The sequence below is a fragment of the Cebus imitator genome, unplaced genomic scaffold (assembly GCF_001604975.1).
Source record: "Cebus imitator isolate Cc_AM_T3 unplaced genomic scaffold, Cebus_imitator-1.0 Scaffold194, whole genome shotgun sequence".
Classification (NCBI taxonomy): Eukaryota; Metazoa; Chordata; class Mammalia; order Primates; family Cebidae; genus Cebus; species Cebus imitator.
The window spans coordinates 1,548,232-1,566,827 of record NW_016107509.1 but is presented as its reverse complement, the minus strand read 5'-3'; the positions used below and the strand labels follow the sequence as shown (position 1 = coordinate 1,566,827).

Below are 18,596 nucleotides of genomic sequence, written 5' to 3'. Positions count from 1 at the left end.
CGCCTCCTGGGTTCAGGCAATTCTCCTGCCTCAGCCTCCTGAGTAGCTGGGATTACAGGCACGCGCCACCATGCCCAGCTAATTTTTTGTAATTTTAGTAGAGGCGGGGTTTCACCATGTTGACCAGGATGGTCTCGATCTCTTGACCTCGTGATCCACCCGCCTTGGCCTCCCAAAGTGCTGGGATTACAGGCGTGAGCCACCGCGCCCGGCCTAAGAAAGCATTTATTTCTTTAATGAAGTACAGAATTTATGACAAACCAAAAATATTTCTATTCTAGTTTAACTTGAAAACCTTCCTAGCCACTACTTCTTACTGAATTAACTACTACTATTCTAAAACTTGAAGGACTTGTTTCAGGAAGGGTCACAGATCTTTTAAAATACAGAACAGTAAAATGGACGATGGAAAGAGGACGTGGAATAAAGTATGTATTGGGTACAATGTATACTACTTGGGTGACAGGTGCACTGAAACCAGCCTCCACCATTGTAAATTCATCCATGTAACCAAAAGTCACTGTACCCTAAAGCTAATGAAATAAATAGGAAGGAGGAAGAAAAGGGGGAAAAAGTCTAAATGTACGCTTTTTCTTCAGCATTAAACATTATTGGGTTTGAAACAACAGATGTGACATATCTCCGTTCAGTACTGATACCATCTATCAGAAATGGTTTTTGCCTTGTGAAAGATGGGTAGGAAGGAAAACTTAATAGGAATTATCATGAAGCAGTTTTTAAGTTTAGCTAGACACACAAAGGCAGCTATTTTACCTACCCAATTGGATGCCCCAGAGAAACAGCTCCTCCATTGATATTCACTTTTTGGGGATCAATCTCCAGCATTTTAATGTTTGCTAGTACAACGAGACTAAAAGCTTCATTTACTTCCCACATTGCAATATCTTCCTTTTTCAATCCTGCATCTTTAAGAACCTACGATTTTTTAAAAGACAGATGATGTTCAAATAAGTAGCAATCACTGTCATTTCCTTGAAATTCTACAATTTGATGTCAGTTATTAAAATATGGAAGTTCTTGGTTTCAGATGGATCTCAGTTTTCAGATTTATTTATTTGTTTAGACAGAGTCTCACTCTGTCTCCCAGGTTGTAGTACACCTCCGCCTCCTGGGTTCAGGCAATTCTGTCTCAGCCTCCTGAGTAGCTGGGATTGCAGACATGCACCACCATGCCCGGCTAATTTTTGTATTTTTAGTAGAGACGGGGTTTCACCATGTTGCCTGGGCTTGTCTTGAACTCCTGACCTTAAGTGATCTGCCTGCCCTGTCCTCCCAAAGTGCTGGGATTACAGACATAAGCCACCGTGCCCGGCCTATTTTCAGATTTTTAGTTGCTTATCCTATTCCATTATAACCAAAGGATTTTGTTTGCATTGTTTTAGGTCTATTTTGACATAAGGTAGGGGACTGAAAATTTGACTTTCTTTCCACAGACACTTGAAAAGGTATGTTTTCTATTCAGGGGTATATAATGCTTTATATAATCTTAAACTCTACTTTACTGATTTCTGTGTTGCTTAGTTCTGTATTTTTGTTGTTGTTTGGAGACAGGATCTTGTGTCACCCAGGCTGAAGTGGAATGGCACAATCGGGGCTCACTGCAGCCTTGACCTCCCAGGCTCAAGCGCTCAGCCTGCCTCGGACTCCCAAAGTGCTGGGATTACAGGCAAGAGCCACTGCACCCAGCCAGGTCTATATTCTTGACTGTTATGAAAAAGGTTTATTAGTTTCTACTATTCATAATAGTAACGCATCCCCTGCAGTTTCTGCTTAATAAAAGTTACTGTAGGGTTATCTGGGGCACAGATACTTACATTTGTTGCAGTTTCATTGTAAGTCATTTATTAAAAATCTTACATTATAGGATCTATTTTGTTTTAGTAGTTCCTCAGCTATGCAGGAAGGTGTTTTTGTGCTAGTGATTATTCCTATAATACCTCTTAAAACATTACTAGTGAGTGCCCTTTTTCTTTACAGAAGAAATTTGGTGGTGGTGAGCAATAACAAAATTAACATGGAACTCTTCCTCCACCTTCCTCTCTTCTACTAATGGGCTAAGGTAGCTTTGTATCCTGTACAGTTCAAATGGCTCCCTCTTCCAACAACAAAAAATATGGTACCCATATATAGCCACATCTATAGCTCTCAGAATGACTACCACCTTCAGAATCCAGAACTGTTTATTACACATGATGCATTCACTTTCCTTAAGACTTCTAAGAACCCTATACCCCTAAACCTCTTTTCCTGTGACTGCTTAGCAACTTTCCACTGAGACTTGGTTATTTCTTCTTTGATAGCACTTACTGACTGTGGAATATGTAGGTTTTCTGTGTCTAGTTGTACTATTTGAAGACCTGCTGCCAGCTGTTCCCTTTCAGAGTGGAGGCCTCTTCTTCTGGGGAGTGACCAGTTGCTTTCCATCCTAGATGTGGAACCATCAGCCAGCATTCCCTTTTCTTTGCCCAACCTCCCTCCCCTTCGTGGTTACCACACCAGGTGTGTGAGTTCAGTATCATACTTAGCAAGTAATTCAGATATGTAGTTTTACCTGTTCTACTGAAGATGCAGTTTGTGGGCTGTTCTTACTTTTTGTTTTGTTTTTTTATCCTTGTTGCTTTAACTCTTTTTCAGGAGAAGACATGGGAAGATTTGAAACCAAGCTATCTCTCTGCTTTGGCAGATAAACAACATTTAAAATCTAAAAACTGCAACCCTGGTATAAAGCAAAGCAGCAGTTGGCATAATGGAGTATCGTCCCTCACTTTGTTCTCACCATAGGTACGGCATATGCAGGAGCGATTGGAAAATCAATAGGTTCTACAGCCGCATCAGCAAATGCTGTTTAAAAAAAAGGAGGGGTTGTTAAAATTTTGTTTTGCTGTATAGAATATGCAAAAGCCAAGTTTAACCCATTAAATACACATTTCCTAACCCCTTTAATATATGTAAATATATTTCTTCCTTTTCGAAGATTCTACACTTTATAAGGTAGTCCAGTTATCCAAGACACTGATTTTCATTGGGAGGGAGTTTGGGGAAATTTGTCTCTAGGAACACTGATTGGCACCACCTAGAGATATTTTTGGTTGCCAGAATAGTTCAGATGCTCCTGAGTAGAGGCTAAGGATGCTGCTCAACATCTGCAATGCATAGAACAGCCCTACAACAAAGAATTATTGAGTGCAGAATGTCAGTAGTGCTGAGGTTAAGAAGCCATGATCTAAGCTAAGAAAAAAATGAAGTTATAAGGCTTTTTATAAAGTAATTTATAAATAGCATCCATTTAAGTCCTTAGAAAGAAGGCAAGGAAGAGTTTTGCAGCTAAAAATCAGCTTAAGGACATTGAGAATTTGCCCAGTGCCACCAAGTTAATAAAAATTAAAAAGCCACACATCTAAATTTGATATTTCTACATTCTTAAACTCATATTCCTTTTTTCCTACACAGCTGCCTCTCTAAGAAAACGCATGTACTTTATTTTCTTCTACTTATATAGGAGAGGAAAAATTTTTAAAGCTTAATCTTTTGAAAAAGAAAATAGACAAGGTCTTGCTCTGTTGCCTAGGCCAGAGTGCAGTGGTACTGCAGTTTGACATATTGGGCTCAAACGATTGTCAGCCTTAGCCTCCTGCATAGCTGGGACTACAGGCATGCCACCACACCTGGCTAGTATTTTTCCTTCAGAGATGGGGTCTCACTATGTTGCCCAGGCTGGTCTCAAACTCCTGGCCTCAAGCAATTCTGCCTCGGCCTCCCAAAATGCTAGGATTACAGGCATGAGCCACTGTGCCCAGCTCTTAAAGCTTAATATATAAAGTATAATGAAAATATTGAAGGAACTTCTCTCTCAGTTGATGTATCAATTAAATTCTGCCACAAAGTACAACCTATAGATAGTAATACATAATATTGGAGTTGGCTATATCTAACAAGGAAACTCAATTTCAGGAAGAGCTTATAGATGTTTAGAAACTTTAAAAGACAGGGTCTGTCACCCAGGCCGGAGTGCAATGGCACAATCTCAGCTCACTGCAACCTCAAACTCCTGGGCTCAAGGCATTGTCCAGCCTCAGCCTCCCAAGTAGCTGGGACTATAGGCACATGCCACCATGCTCAGCTAATTTTTTAACTGTTTGTATATACAAAGTTTCTATATTGCCCAGGCTGGTTTTGAACTCTGCTGCTCAAGCAGTCTTCCTGCCTCAGCCTCTCAAAGTGCTAGGACTACAGGTGTGAGCCACTTCCCAGGCCTTACCTACTATTCTTGCCAGCGGTTTAACGTTGAGCCTCTCGGCTGCATCTGCAGTCATCAGAACCACAGCAGCTGCTCCATCATTCAGCGTACTGGCATTGGCAGCTGTTACTGTGCCTGAAAGCAAAAATGAGCAAGAAGTCGAAACATTCCTTCACGATAAATACATTTGGTTCAATTTAACAAATACCTACTGCCCGAGCTGCTAAATGTTTAAAGAAATTACACATATGGGTGGAGACAATTCCTGCCCTCAGGAAACATGTACATAGCTAACAGCAACACAATGTAAAATGCCTGTTTACTAACCATTTTCTCAAAGATCAGAAACATACATGATGGCAGTGGGTAAATGCTGGTCTACAACTCTTGAAAGATGATAGGGACCAGTTACTAATTTTGTCTCCAGGGTCTAACTTTCCTCATTCCATATATAGCAGATACTCACTGCATTTTTCAAATCAGATATTTCTTCTCATCTAGAACACCTGGAATTAAATATCAATGAATACTAAAAACTAGTGAACCACTTTAAACAGGACAATTTATGGTATGCAAATTATATCAATAAATATATATTTTTTCAATGCCAATGAAGACCCTACCGTAGACTGCAATATATGAAAAACTGAATTCTATAGTCATGTTATACATGTCTTCCCTGGGAAGGTATAAACTGTCAATTTTATACTTTCAATTAATTTTGCATGAGTCTGCTATATTGGAAATGCTAAATAACATCTAGATGTCTTCTACAATTACTTTTTAAAAATCCTTAGGCAATTCTAAGAATTAGGTATGGTATACTGGCTCAATTTTTTATTTATGCTTCATTTCTTAACACTAACCATTTTCTTTCTGGAAAACTGTCTTCAGCTTTGGAACTTTGCTAAAATCAACACGTTTGTATTCTTCATCTTCTTTCACCACTACATCTGGTTTACCTAAAATAAAAATATTTTAAGAAAAACCACTCCAACAAGTACTCATTCAGCAAACAACTGTTGTACCTGGTGCCCAGTATTCTGTGCCTCCCTTTGCATCCCTGCCTCCCTTAAACCATCCCAAGTAAACACTAATCTAGAGTCTACTATCTGTAATCTCTATTATGTTACTGTCTTAAAGAGAAACTTATTAAGTAGCTTAACAAATTTTTTTTTTTTTTTTTTGGAGACAGGGTGTCCCTCTGTCGCTTAGGCTGCAGTTCAGTGGCATCATCACAGTTTACCTCAACCTCTCCAGGTCCAAGTGATCCTCCCACCACAGCCTCCCACATAGCTGGGACTACAGGTGTGAACCATCATCACAGCCAATAATTTTTTATTTTTTTTGTGGAGTCCGAGTCTCACTTTGTTGCCCAAGCTGATCTCAAACTCCTGGGCTCAAGTGATCCTCCCACCTCGGCCTCCCAAGTGTTGGGATTGTAGGTGTGAGCCAGTGCACCTGGCCACAAAGTGTTGGGATTGTAGGTGTGAGCCAGTGCACCCGGCCACAAAATTTAAATCTGATACACCTCCACATCCCATTCTCTTCTCCCTCAACTCCCTTCTATGATCACAGACCCTACTGTCCTGACCCCAGAGGTAGCTATCTAGCCTATACTGGCTAAGCTCTAACATTCTAGCATCTAGAGCAAGTAATCATTTCTGGAATAGAATTGTAACCCAAAGCACGTTAATGAGTCTATACTATGGATTTATTCTGCTGGAACTGGTGAGAAAGTCTCTCTCCTCCTCGAGAACCCTATATGTGTGACCCTACAGGTGGAGGCGCCAACTTAAGAAAGGCTGAGAGAATAAAGCACAAAACCCTGCAGGTATGAGAAGCCAGGCGAGCATGTCCTAGTAGTACTGAATATCCATTTCCAATCCCTGACGTTCCCAGAGCTGAATGATTGCTACTGTTCATCCTTCAGTTCTTGGAGGCACTCCCAGTAACCTTGTAGTAAACCACTATTCAACTTAAAATACCATGTTGTTGGCCGGGCGCAGTAGCTCAAGCCTGTAATCCCAGCACTGTGGGAGGCCGAGGCGGGTGAATCACGAGGTCAAGAGATTGAGACCATCCTGGTCAACATGGTGAAACCCTGTCTCTACTAAAAATACAAAAAATTAGCTGGGCATGGTGGCTCGTGCCTGTAATCCCAGCTACTCAGGAGGCTGAGGCAGGAGAATTGCCTGAACCCAGGAGGCAGAGGTTGCGGTGAGCCGAGATCGCGCCATTGCACTCCAGCCTGGGTAACGAGCGAAACTCCGTCTCAAAAAAAGATCGATACCATCCTGGTCAACACGGTGAAACCCCGTCTCTACTAAAAATACAAAAAATTAGCTGGGCATGGTGGTTCGTGCCTGTAATCCCAGCTACTCAGGAGGCTGAGGCAGGAGAATTGCCTGAACCCAGGAGGCAGAGGTTGCGGTGAGCCGAGATCGCGCCATTGTACTCCAGCCTGGGTAACGAAAGCGAAACTCCGTCCCAAAAAAAAAAAAATACCATGTTGCCTGTCACTGACAGGAAAACGAGTTCCAATAAATACAGTTCTCGAATGTAAAATAATATTCTTAGAGATCTTATAAATGGATTGAAATGAGACATTAAGTTGGGCGATTTATGTTCTCACTGAACTGGCAACTCCTCACTTTATTAACCATAAGCAGTGTCCTCAGTTGAAATGAACAGAGATAACAATGTCCTAATTTTAAACTGAAGCATAAAACATTCAGCAACATGAAAAATCTGTTCATCTTGTTTGGAACATTATCTCTCTACCTTTTACTGTAACTGTGACAGGAATAACTTCATCTGCAAATTTCCCAGCTTCCCATGCTGTTTTACTTCTGGTGTAAGAGTTAATAGCATAAGTGTCCTGTTCATCTCGTCCAATATTCAGCTTCTTTGCTGTATTCTCAGCACAGTTGCCCTGAGAAAAAGTTGAAATATTTTAAAGCTAGTTAACTTTGTATAATTTAGGAAATATCTATTAACTTTGCATAACTTATAAAAATAGTGGTTAGTTGTTCAATCTAGTTTCTTAAAATACATTTATTTCTATACTAGGTAACTTTTCACTTATGTCTTTTTTTGAGACAAAGGTTTGCTCTTCTCATCCGGGCTGGAATGCAGTGGTGCAATCTTGGCTCACTGCAACCTCCGCCTCCCAAGTTCAAGTGATTCTCCTGCCTCAGCCTCCCCAGTAGCTGGGATTACGGGCACACACCACCATGCCTGGCTAATTTTTTGTATTTTCAGTAGAGACAGGGTTTCATCATGTTGGCGAAACTGGTCTCCAACTCCTGACCTCAGGTGATCCGCCCACCTCAGCCTCCCAGAGTGCTGGGATTACAGGCATGAGCAACCATGCCCAGCCCACTCATGTCTTATCTTCAAATACTTGAATTAGCCTAGGAGTTGCTAGCTGAGCATCAGAAAATACCCTATTTAAATGTGGGATAATTTCTTTAATGGCTGAGCCATGCCAATACCATAGGCATACAAAAATATTTTCCTAAAGCACATGGCTAAAATCAACAGTTACAGAGCCCATCTTTCAGTTCAGTTTGTAAAGTATATACAGTAAGAAAAATCAAACAGTACTGGACATTAGATAGCATTTATCCACTAAAAATCCCATTTACCATATGAATTTTATTGTAGACATCAGTTAGCCCGTCTTTTACGATCAAATCTTCAAGCTTTACCCCACCATAGGGCGTTGCTCCTCTGTTCATCACATACGGAACATTGGACATGCTCTCCATCCCACCTGCCACCATCACATCCTGTGCAGCAACGCCAGAAAGACCTAATGTTAACTCAGATAGTTGCAAACCCATGATACCATTTATACAGCTACCTCCAAACAAGTATTCTACATGCATTTATCAAACATTTGTTACACAGTGAATATAGGAAGTACCCTCGTTACAGCTTCGCCCTGATGAAAAGAAATGGTATAAAATGTGTAATGATAAGTTGGCTGGCCACGGTGGCTCACACCTGTAATCCCAGCACTTTAGGAGGCTGAGGGGGGGTGGATCATTTGAGGTCAGGAGTTCGGGATCAGCCTGGCCAACATGTTGAAACCCCCCTCTACTAAAAATACAAAAATTAGCTGGGTGTGGTGGGAGGCGCCTGTAATCCCAGCTACTCAGGATGCCAAGGCAGGAGGACTGCTTGAACCTGAGAGGCAAAGGTTACTGTGAGCTGAGATCATGCCACTGCACTCCAGCCTGGGTGAGAGAGCAAGACTCAGTCTTAAAAAGAGAGAAGTACATTATCAGACATTAATAAGAATACCAGAAATCTTCCATGTAAAACCATCTTCTAAAATACTTACCTTTTTTTTTAGACAGGGTCCTACTGTTGCCCAGGCTGGAGTGCAGTGGCCCAATCTCAGCTCACTGCAGCCTCCACCTTTTGGTCTCAGGTTATCCTCCCATCCCAGCCTCCTGAGTAGCTGGGTCTGCAGGCATGCACCACCACACCCAGCTAATTTTTGTATAGTATTTTTAGTAGAGACGGGGTTTCACTATGTCACCCAGCAGCTCTCGAACTCCCAGACTCAAGCTATCCTCCCTCTCAGCCTCACAAAATGCTGGGATTACAGGCGTAAACCACCGTGCCTGACCTGAAATTCTTTTCCTTCCAACCCTTCATTTCATTCATGCTACTAAAAAGGTAATGTGTTCTAGAAGATTAGAAGTAATCTCAGTTCATGGAAATAATGCCACTTCCTTGATTGAGATCCTCATCATCTCTTCCTGGACAGCTGAAAAAAATGTCCATTTGATCTTCTGACATGCAGCCTTTCCACCAAAGAATCATCTACACTCATCTGACTCGTTTTGGCTAGAATGTAAGTCTGATCATTTCACACCTTAGCGAACTCAGCACAGTATATAAAGCCTTTACAGTGTGCCTTCTCTCCCTTTTTTCAGTCTCATGGCCTGACCTATACCTCAGGTCACACAGAACTAGTTAAAGCTCTCCAGAGACACTGTGCACATTTACACATACACCTCTGTACTTTCTGACCTATCCACCTACATGTAAAAACACCTACATTTCCTTTAAAACTAATCAGAACACTACTTCATGTCTGCCTTGACCACTTATTTCTATCTTTTCCTGAAACAGTTTCTTTTCCTTCATGTTCCCCAATTACTATGCAATGCTTTTATTAATATTATATGTTTATATGTCAAGTCTTCCCCCTAGACTCTGCTCCTTTGAGGTCAGACACCTTGTCATATTTTTACATCCTTGGCAACTGGCATATAGAGGTTTAATAAATATTAATCAATCAACCTGTTACTACTTTACAAGTCAGCAAAAAAAGTTCACTTGCATTATAAGGGCTAGTTAAAAATATAGTTTAATATAAATATAAAGCCAGTGATATCTTCTTACAGTCGTTGATCAGGCATACAGACAAGCAAGCTCTATACCAAAGAAACCTAAATATTTTGCCTATCCCAAAATACAGAAATTCTTAACCAGTTCTCATCTAAGTTTTATTCACTTTTACTTTTTACTATCAGTGATGGCAATAAAAACTGACAGAAAATAAAGTATCAATTATTCTTCGTTATAAAGTAAAACTGACCATTTTCCAAGATCATCAATATTCAAAACAAAGCACTTCCAAGTATGCCTGTAAGTCACTGTATTTATGCACAAATGAATCAAGTAATATTAAATGAAAGTATTTCAATATAGTACAGATAGTATTTGCTAGAGAGCCACAATAAATTAATTAAGACAAAACTTTCTACATCAAGCAGTTCTGAAAGTCTAAACAATCTCATGATCGTTTTTCACCCACTGGTTTGACAAGGGTTTGGTACCACCCAGTGTTGGTGCAGCTGCAGGCAAACAGGTCACACAACTTTTGGAAAGTAACTGGTACAGCTTTTAGGGAAAGCAATTGCTAATATCAAAATGATCAAATCCTCTGACTCAGCATTTCTTTTAGGAATTTGTCCAACAGAGACCGGCACACGTAGAGATTTTTTTCAATGTTCTGTTCACCACTCTATTTCCAGTGACTGGCACACGGTAGATGCCCAGCCCTCTAACTTTGTGGCTATCTCAGACACACTGAAGATAATCTTCATCTGAGAAATGAAGAGCTCAGATCTGAGAGAATCCTGGTTCTTCTGTGTGCCCAGGTCTCACCTCCTGACATGACAGCATATATGTGCTAAGCAGCCTGTCTCTTGCTTAAGGCTAATTAGAAAGCCTTTAGAAACTGAATCCAGGCATTGTACAAAGTACAAATTAGTCATCAAGCCTGGGCTCAGTCAATGATTTGATTCCCAGGGTTAAGCACCTTGTTCTCCTTTATAATGAAAACCCTTCTTACTCTGTCAAATACAGTATTTATGAATTCTTAGTCACCCATCCTCAGAGAAAGACCCCAATGCCTTGGCTAAAAACTACAAATTTTTTTTTTTTTTTTTGGAGACAGGGTGTCCCTCTGTCGCTTAGGCTGCAGTTCAGTGGCATCATCACAGTTTACCTCAACCTCTCCAGGTCCAAGTGATCCTCCCACCACAGCCTCCCACATAGCTGGGACTACAGGTGTGAACCATCATCACAGCCAATAATTTTTTATTTTTTTTGTGGAGTCCGAGTCTCACTTTGTTGCCCAAGCTGATCTCAAACTCCTGGGCTCAAGTGATCCTCCCACCTCGGCCTCCCAAGTGTTGGGATTGTAGGTGTGAGCCAGTGCACCTGGCCACAAAGTGTTGGGATTGTAGGTGTGAGCCAGTGCACCCGGCCACAAAATTTAAATCTGATACACCTCCACATCCCATTCTCTTCTCCCTCAACTCCCTTCTATGATCACAGACCCTACTGTCCTGACCCCAGAGGTAGCTATCTAGCCTATACTGGCTAAGCTCTAACATTCTAGCATCTAGAGCAAGTAATCATTTCTGGAATAGAATTGTAACCCAAAGCACGTTAATGAGTCTATACTATGGATTTATTCTGCTGGAACTGGTGAGAAAGTCTCTCTCCTCCTCGAGAACCCTATATGTGTGACCCTACAGGTGGAGGCGCCAACTTAAGAAAGGCTGAGAGAATAAAGCACAAAACCCTGCAGGTATGAGAAGCCAGGCGAGCATGTCCTAGTAGTACTGAATATCCATTTCCAATCCCTGACGTTCCCAGAGCTGAATGATTGCTACTGTTCATCCTTCAGTTCTTGGAGGCACTCCCAGTAACCTTGTAGTAAACCACTATTCAACTTAAAATACCATGTTGTTGGCCGGGCGCAGTAGCTCAAGCCTGTAATCCCAGCACTGTGGGAGGCCGAGGCGGGTGAATCACGAGGTCAAGAGATTGAGACCATCCTGGTCAACATGGTGAAACCCTGTCTCTACTAAAAATACAAAAAATTAGCTGGGCATGGTGGCTCGTGCCTGTAATCCCAGCTACTCAGGAGGCTGAGGCAGGAGAATTGCCTGAANTGTCAAATACAGTATTTATGAATTCTTAGTCACCCATCCTCAGAGAAAGACCCCAATGCCTTGGCTAAAAACTACAAATTTTTTTTTTTTTTTTTTTGACAGACTTTTGCTCTGTCTCCCAGGCTGGAGTGCAGTGGCACAATCTCAGCTCACTGCAACCTCTGCCTCCCAGATGCAAGTGATTCTTGTGCCTCAGCTTCCGGGGTAGCTGGGATTACAAGTGCCTGCCACCACACCCAGCTAATTTTTGCATTTTTAGTAGAAATGGGGTTTTGCCGTGCTGGCCAAGCTGGTCTTAAATTCCTGGCCTCAAGTAATCTGCCCCGGCCTCAGCCTACCAAAATGCTAGGATTATAGGACTGAGCCACTGCGCCTGGGCCTAAAAACTACTTTTTAACACAAATCACTTTGGCTATCTTTTTTTTAAAAAAAGAGCAGGGTCCCACTTGCTATGTTGCCTAGGCTGGTCTCAAACTCCTAGGATCCTCCTGCCTCAACCTTCTCAAGTGCTGAATTACAGGCATGATACCCAACCTAGGCTATCATTTTGATTGTTTTTCAAATGGACTTAGCAAATCCAGACACTCTTGAACGTATGAGAAAACATAGTAACTTATGAGAAAGAATTTCATTTCTAAAGCATGAATATGCCTAAATGTTTGTGTCTTTTAGCCCTGGGTATTATTCTGCTTAATAAATGGAAAAGGTGTTTCTTACCTGATGTCCACACATGAGATTTTGAGAGGCCATCATGATGGCTTTCATTCCTGAAGCACAAACTTTGTTTATGGTGGTGCATGGAGTAGAAATAGGTAAGCCTAAAACCAATATAAGTCACTTTTGAAAAACAGATAAACAAAACTGCAGAACTTTAATAAAGCATGTTACTATAAGCTGCAACATTTCTTCTGCCAAGGACTACAAATTATATAATGCATTTAGTATTTCATTTAAGCTTAAATAATCATTCTGCCATTTTACACTTTTTTTTTTTTTTTTGAGATGGAGTCTCGCTTTGTCACCCAGGCTGGAGTGCAATGGCGCAATCTCGGCTCACTGCAACCTCCACCTCCTGAGTTCAAGTGACTCTCCTTCCTCAGCCTCCCGAGTAGCTGGGATTACAGGTGTGTGCCACCACACACAGCTAATTTTTGTATTTTTAGTAGCAGCCAGGTTTCACCACATTGGCCAGGATGGTCTCGATCTCTCAACCCCATGATCCACCTGCCTCAGCCTCCCAAAGTGCTGCAATTACAGGCTTGAACCACTGTACCAAGCCCATTTTACACATTTTAAGTATAAAAGCAAAAATGTCTTCCTAGTACCTGCACCCAATACTGCCTGCCTTGTAGGGGCTTGTCCTGTGCCTCCTTGTAGAACATTACCCATGTATGCTTCTTTCACTTCTTCTTTTGGAATCCCTTTATTTAAAAAAAAAAAAAAAAAGCCACAAAGGCATTAAATTCAATTTAATAGTGATTACCTAATAAGATGTGACATTACACAATAGGAATGGTTTCTTTTTCTTATCAGTTTTGAGTTCCAATCTAAACTGTATAGAACAAAGCCTTCTTTACAAGGGAAAGCAGAAATGTAGGCATTAAGTCATTTTTTTTATTTTTTTTGAGACAGAGTCTTGCTCTGTCACCCAGGCTGGAGTGCAGGGGCGCCATCTCAACTCACTGCAACCTCTCCCTCCCAGGTTCAAGCGATTCTCCTGCCTCAGCCTTCCAAGCAGCTGGGATGACAGGATGCCTGCCACCATGCCCAGCTAATTTTTGTATTTTTAGTAGAGATGGGGTTTCATCACGTTGGCCAGGCTGGTCTCAAACTCCTGACCTCATGATCTGCCTGCCTCAGCCTCCCAAAGTGCTGGGATTATAGGCATGAGCCACTGCACCCGGCCGCATTAAGTCATTTCTAAGTGTTACATCCATAGTTAATGCAAAATAAGTGTATTTTCCATCGAATAATTTTGCTCCCTTAAAAAGCAAAGCAACTACTGACCTGCCTTTTCAATGGCTCCCTGAATTGCAATGGAACCGAGTTTAGTGGCTGGCAGCAAAGAAAGGCTGCCTAAGAAGGATCCAATGGGTGTTCTTACAGCACTTGCTATGACCACTTCCTGGCAAGATATAAGATAGTAAAAATTGTAGGTATTTTACCCAAATCGTATTTCATTAAATAAACCTAATTCATAAATACCCAAAAACACTTATGAATGAGAAGTCATCAAAAATTAATCTAAATAGTTGAATACCAATTCAGTAAGCGCTACCGCTGAATTGATTATCTTTACAGCTGTTCAACTATTTTCTCTAAGGAAGACCTTCGAGAAACCAACTCAAAAAACAGATGTAGATCCTTCCCAGTTCTCCACAGGAGGTTTGAGGTCAGAAGCTTAAGTTTCCTTTCTATTCCTCAGTCGTAACTTAAGAAAAATGGTCACTCTAACTTGGTTTGTTTTTGTATTTTTGTTTTGAGACAGGGTCTTGCTCAGTTGCCCAGGCTGGAATGCAGTGGCATGATCATAGCTCATTGCAGCCTCGAACTCCTGGGCTCAAGCAATCCTCCTGTCTTGGCCTACCAAAGTGCTGGGATTACGGGTATGAACCACCACGCTCTGCCACTTTACTCTTATTAACTGCATAATAAACAACTCTAACCAAGAGGGTCCCTTACTAAAAGGAACTCTGGGCTAGGAATCAAGACCTGTATCTTAGATGGGGCTATACCACTTAACTAGGACAGAGCCAGACCCATAATTACTTTTTTTTTTTTTTTTGAGATGGAATCCCACTCTGTCGCCCAGGCTGGAGTACAGTGGCGTGATCTTGGCTCACTGCAACCTCTGCCTCCCAGGTTCAAGGGATTCTCCTGCCTCAGCCTCCTGAGTAGCTGGGAATACAGGCACCTGCCACTATGCCCAGCTAATTTTTGTATTTTTAATAGAGACAGGGTTTCGCCATGTTGGCCAGCCTGTTCTCGAACTCCTGACGTCAGGTGATCCACCCACCTTGGCCTTCCAAAGTGCTAGGATTACAGGCATGAGCCACCCAGAGCCATAATTTCTTAAACAATAAGACAATAGCATGAGCATTAAGCAAAAGAATATAAAAGCCCTCTTGAATGCTATAAAACAGCACTGTGACGGTTCTTTCCTCACACTTGTCTTCCACAGCCTCCTATTTATAGATTAATAACAGAATTGTTGCCTAGGTTTTGATAGAAGGTCTTAACTAAGTCACTTTAGTGAACCTTACAAAACAAAAAGAGGACTCAGAAGGTCCTAGGAGATGCTGTAATGGCCTTCCTTGTCCAATTCCCAGCTGTTCCACTCCCTCTCTTCTAGGATCTTCTATACAGTGTCTGCTTATAACACACATACAATACAATGGGAGTGCCTGTGAGTCAAGGAAGAGTCCAGTTCTAGAGAAAAGGTTGTTTGCAACAGACGATGGAGAAGCAGCAAACATGAGCAGAGACTAACTGAAATGTTTTTACATTATACTAACCTAGTTTAACTTCATATTTCAATAGTTAGCTATTCCTAACCATTGCATAATCCTGCTCTAACCTTCACATATACCCACATCATCAGTATATACATTTTTATTATTTCCTTTAAATTCTGGAAATTTTAAAGCACAATTTAAATTACTTACCTTCAAAGTGGGTTGTGATACATAACTTCGTTCCACGTATCTTATTTCCTATAATATAAATATTTATAATGTAAAAAATATTAATCTGTATTATTTTATATTTCTCAGTGATAAGGTTTTATAGTGATTTCTTCCTGTACCTTTATGCTTTCATTTCCAAGTTTTTGCAGTCAGAATATATGACTTTTAAAAATTAGAAAAAAATAACTGCTTCATAATAAACTTTTCTGATTAACTATTCATTGGAAATGTATGGTGTGTTTGTTTTGTTTTGTTTGAGACAGAGTTTGCTCTTATTGCCCAAGCTGGAGTGCAGTGGCTCAGTCTCAGCTCAGTGAAACCTCCACCTCCTAGGTTCAAGTAATTCTCCTGCCTCAGCCCCAGTAATCCCCAGTAGCTGGGATTACAGGCATGCACCACCATGCCTGCTAATTTTGTATTTTTAGTAGGGACAGGGTTTCTCCATGTTGGTCAGGCTGGTCTCGAACTCCCGACCTCAGGTGATCCACCTGCCTTGGCCTTCCAAAGTGCTGGGATTACAGGTGTGAGCCACGGCACCTGGCCGGAAATGTATGTTTTAACTTCTAAGTTTACTATCTCAAAATTTCTAAGTCTTGGCCAAGTGCGGTGGCTCACGCCTGTAATCCTAGCACTTTGGGAGGCTGAGGCGGGCAGATCACCTGAGATCAGGAGTTCAAGACCAGCCTGGCCAACATTGTGAGACCCAGTCTCTAGCAGAAGTACAAAAATTAGCCCAGTGTTGTGGCACATGCCTGTAATCCCAGCTACTTGGGAGGCTGTGGCAGGAGAATCACTTGAACCCAGTAGGCAGAGGTTTCAGTGAGCCAAGATTGTACCACTGCACTCCAGCCTGGGCAACTGAGCACGACTCTGTCTGAAGAAAAAAAATTTCAAGTCTTTCTTAAAATCTAACAAGATACTCTCATTTCCTTTTTTGTTTGTTTGTTTTTTTGTTTTTTTGAGACGGAGTCTTGCTCTGTCACCCAGGCTGGGGTGCAATGAATGGCACAATCTCGGCTCACTGCAGCCTCTGCCTCTCGGGTTCAAGTGATTCTCCTGCCTCAGCCTCTTGAGTAGCTGGGATTACAGGTGCCCACCACTATGCCCAGCTAATTTTTGTATTTTTAGTAGAGACGGGGTTTCAGCAGTTTGGCCAGGCTGGTCTCGAACTTCTAACCTCAGGTAATCCATCTGCCTTCGTCTCCTAAAGTGCTGGCATTACACTGCACCTGGCCAGATATTCTCATTTCTTTAAGATTGTTTTCAAGTAAAACTTGCTGTTTCTCTCCATGCACTTCCAAAAATTGTCTTTTTATATGAGGCAAACACATCTCATATAATCTGTAATAGCAGATAAAATTTTTTCTTAAAGGAAAGAGTAATCATCTTGCCCCTACTACTTTTCAGTTCTTTCCACGCTTCTTAGGAACAAATGTCAACAACAGATCAGGTGCAGTGGCTCATGCCTGTAATCCCAGCACTTTGGAAGGCTGAGGTGGGTGGATCACTTGAGGTCAGGAGTTGGAGATCAGCCTGGCCAACTTGGCAAAACCTCGTCTTTACTAAAAATACAAAAATTAGCCAGAGGTGGTGGTGGGTGCCTGTAATCCCAGCCACTTGGGAAGCTGAGGCAGGAGAATCTCTTGAACCGAGGCGGCGGAGGTTACAGTGAGCCGAGATCATGCCACTGCATTCCAGCCTGGGTGACAGAGCAAGGCTCCATCTCAAAAATGAAAAAAAAAAAAAAAAAAAAAAAAAAAAAAAAAAAAAAAGAAAGAAATCATTAACGAAAAAGACACTTGCACACACATGTTCATTGTACTACAGCCTGGGAGAAAAGAGCAAAACTCCGTTTAAAAAAACAAAACAAAACAACACACAGTAAATTCTGACAATGCAGGACTCAATTCAGAGACATAACTGATGTGAAATTAGACTATTTACAGGACAAAGAACAAAGAATACATTTTTTTAATTTTGTTTTGAGACAGGGTCTTGCTTTGTCACCCAGGCTGGAGTGCAGTGGTACAATCACGGCTCACAACAGCCTCGACATTCCAGGAAGAATAAAGTTTTTTATCATCTGAGGTCAGAAAGCACAGCAAACAGTCAAAAGTGACAATTTAGATTTAGAACCTTATCAACTAATTATGGAAAGTTATAATGGGCAATCATCTTGTAAACAGAGCAACAAACAAGGCTACAAATATCTGAACTTTAAATTGACCCAAGAATTTAGCTTTTCACAGATCAACATGCTTTGTCCTGACTCAACAGAAATAACTAAAACTTTCCATTTATAACACAGGACAAAGGAAAGATTTGTCAAGCAGGAGTTATAAACAGTCACAGTAACAAGGAAGCCCCCAAATTGACTTTTTTTTTTTTTTTTTTTGGGCGGAGTCTCGCTGTCACCCACACTGAAGAGCACTGTCATGATCTCGGCTAACTGCAACCTCTGCCTCCTGGGTTCAAGCGATTCTCCTGTTTCTGCCTCCTGAGTAGCTGGGATTTACAGGCGCCCACCACCATGCCCAGCTAATTTTGTTTTTAGTAAAGACAGCGTTTCACCATGTTGGACAGGCTAGTCTCAAACTCCTGACCTCAGGTGATCTGCCAGCCTCAGCCTCCCAAAGTACTGGGATTACAGGTGTGAGCCACCGTGCCCAGGCCCAAATTGATTTGTATAGTGTTTGGATGAGAATAGATATGGCAAATGGCACCGTAAAGAGAGAATGTTTCCCTAGGCAGTGGAAGAACAGAATTTAATTCTAAGGTAAACACTTTTTTGATGTTAATATTATGGAATAAGTCGCTCTTATGTGAAAACTTTATGTTAACAACTTTGCTGAATGAAATAAACTAAGTCCTGATTCAATTTTAAAATGTCATCATTACAAATATTGAATGCAGCCCCTATTCCAAAGAGGCCTTTACAGTCTTTTTAGGGAGAGATGACTGACACACAAACAACTATTTAATGCTTCACTTGCTTGACAAACTTGTTGAAATCACTTACCTTATAGAAGGCATTATGAGGAATTTGAAATCTATAAAACCTGGTTCTGTACTCAAGCAGCATTATAATCTTCTGGGAGAAAAATGTGAAAATTACCTGTACATATTTCTTTTTTTTTTTTTTTTTGAGACGGAGTTTCACTC

The 18,596-nt window shown here is 41.3% G+C and overlaps 1 protein-coding gene across 2 annotated transcripts in view; it reads right to left on the bottom strand.

Annotated features, from left to right (window-relative positions):
- Positions 1–18,596, bottom strand: part of ACAT1 (acetyl-CoA acetyltransferase 1) — a 25,648-nt gene that overhangs the window by 530 nt on the left and 6,522 nt on the right. Inside the window, exons 2-12 of one of the 2 annotated variants that reach the window (XM_037745202.1) lie at positions 15,414–15,461; positions 13,756–13,873; positions 13,074–13,169; positions 12,466–12,566; positions 7,909–8,052; positions 7,043–7,193; positions 5,125–5,220; positions 4,280–4,393; positions 2,798–2,862; positions 779–936; positions 441–682 (exon numbers count right to left, since the gene is read on the bottom strand). In XM_037745202.1, coding sequence (XP_037601130.1) covers positions 577–682; positions 779–936; positions 2,798–2,862; positions 4,280–4,393; positions 5,125–5,220; positions 7,043–7,193; positions 7,909–8,052; positions 12,466–12,566; positions 13,074–13,169; positions 13,756–13,873; positions 15,414–15,461 — 1,197 coding nt within the window. In that variant the 3' untranslated portion in view covers positions 441–576. Of the gene's footprint in view, positions 1–440; positions 683–778; positions 937–2,797; positions 2,863–4,279; positions 4,394–5,124; positions 5,221–7,042; positions 7,194–7,908; positions 8,053–12,465; positions 12,567–13,073; positions 13,170–13,755; positions 13,874–15,413; positions 15,462–18,596 lie in introns of those variants that run through there. The other variant, XM_017547058.2, reaches the window with a different exon arrangement.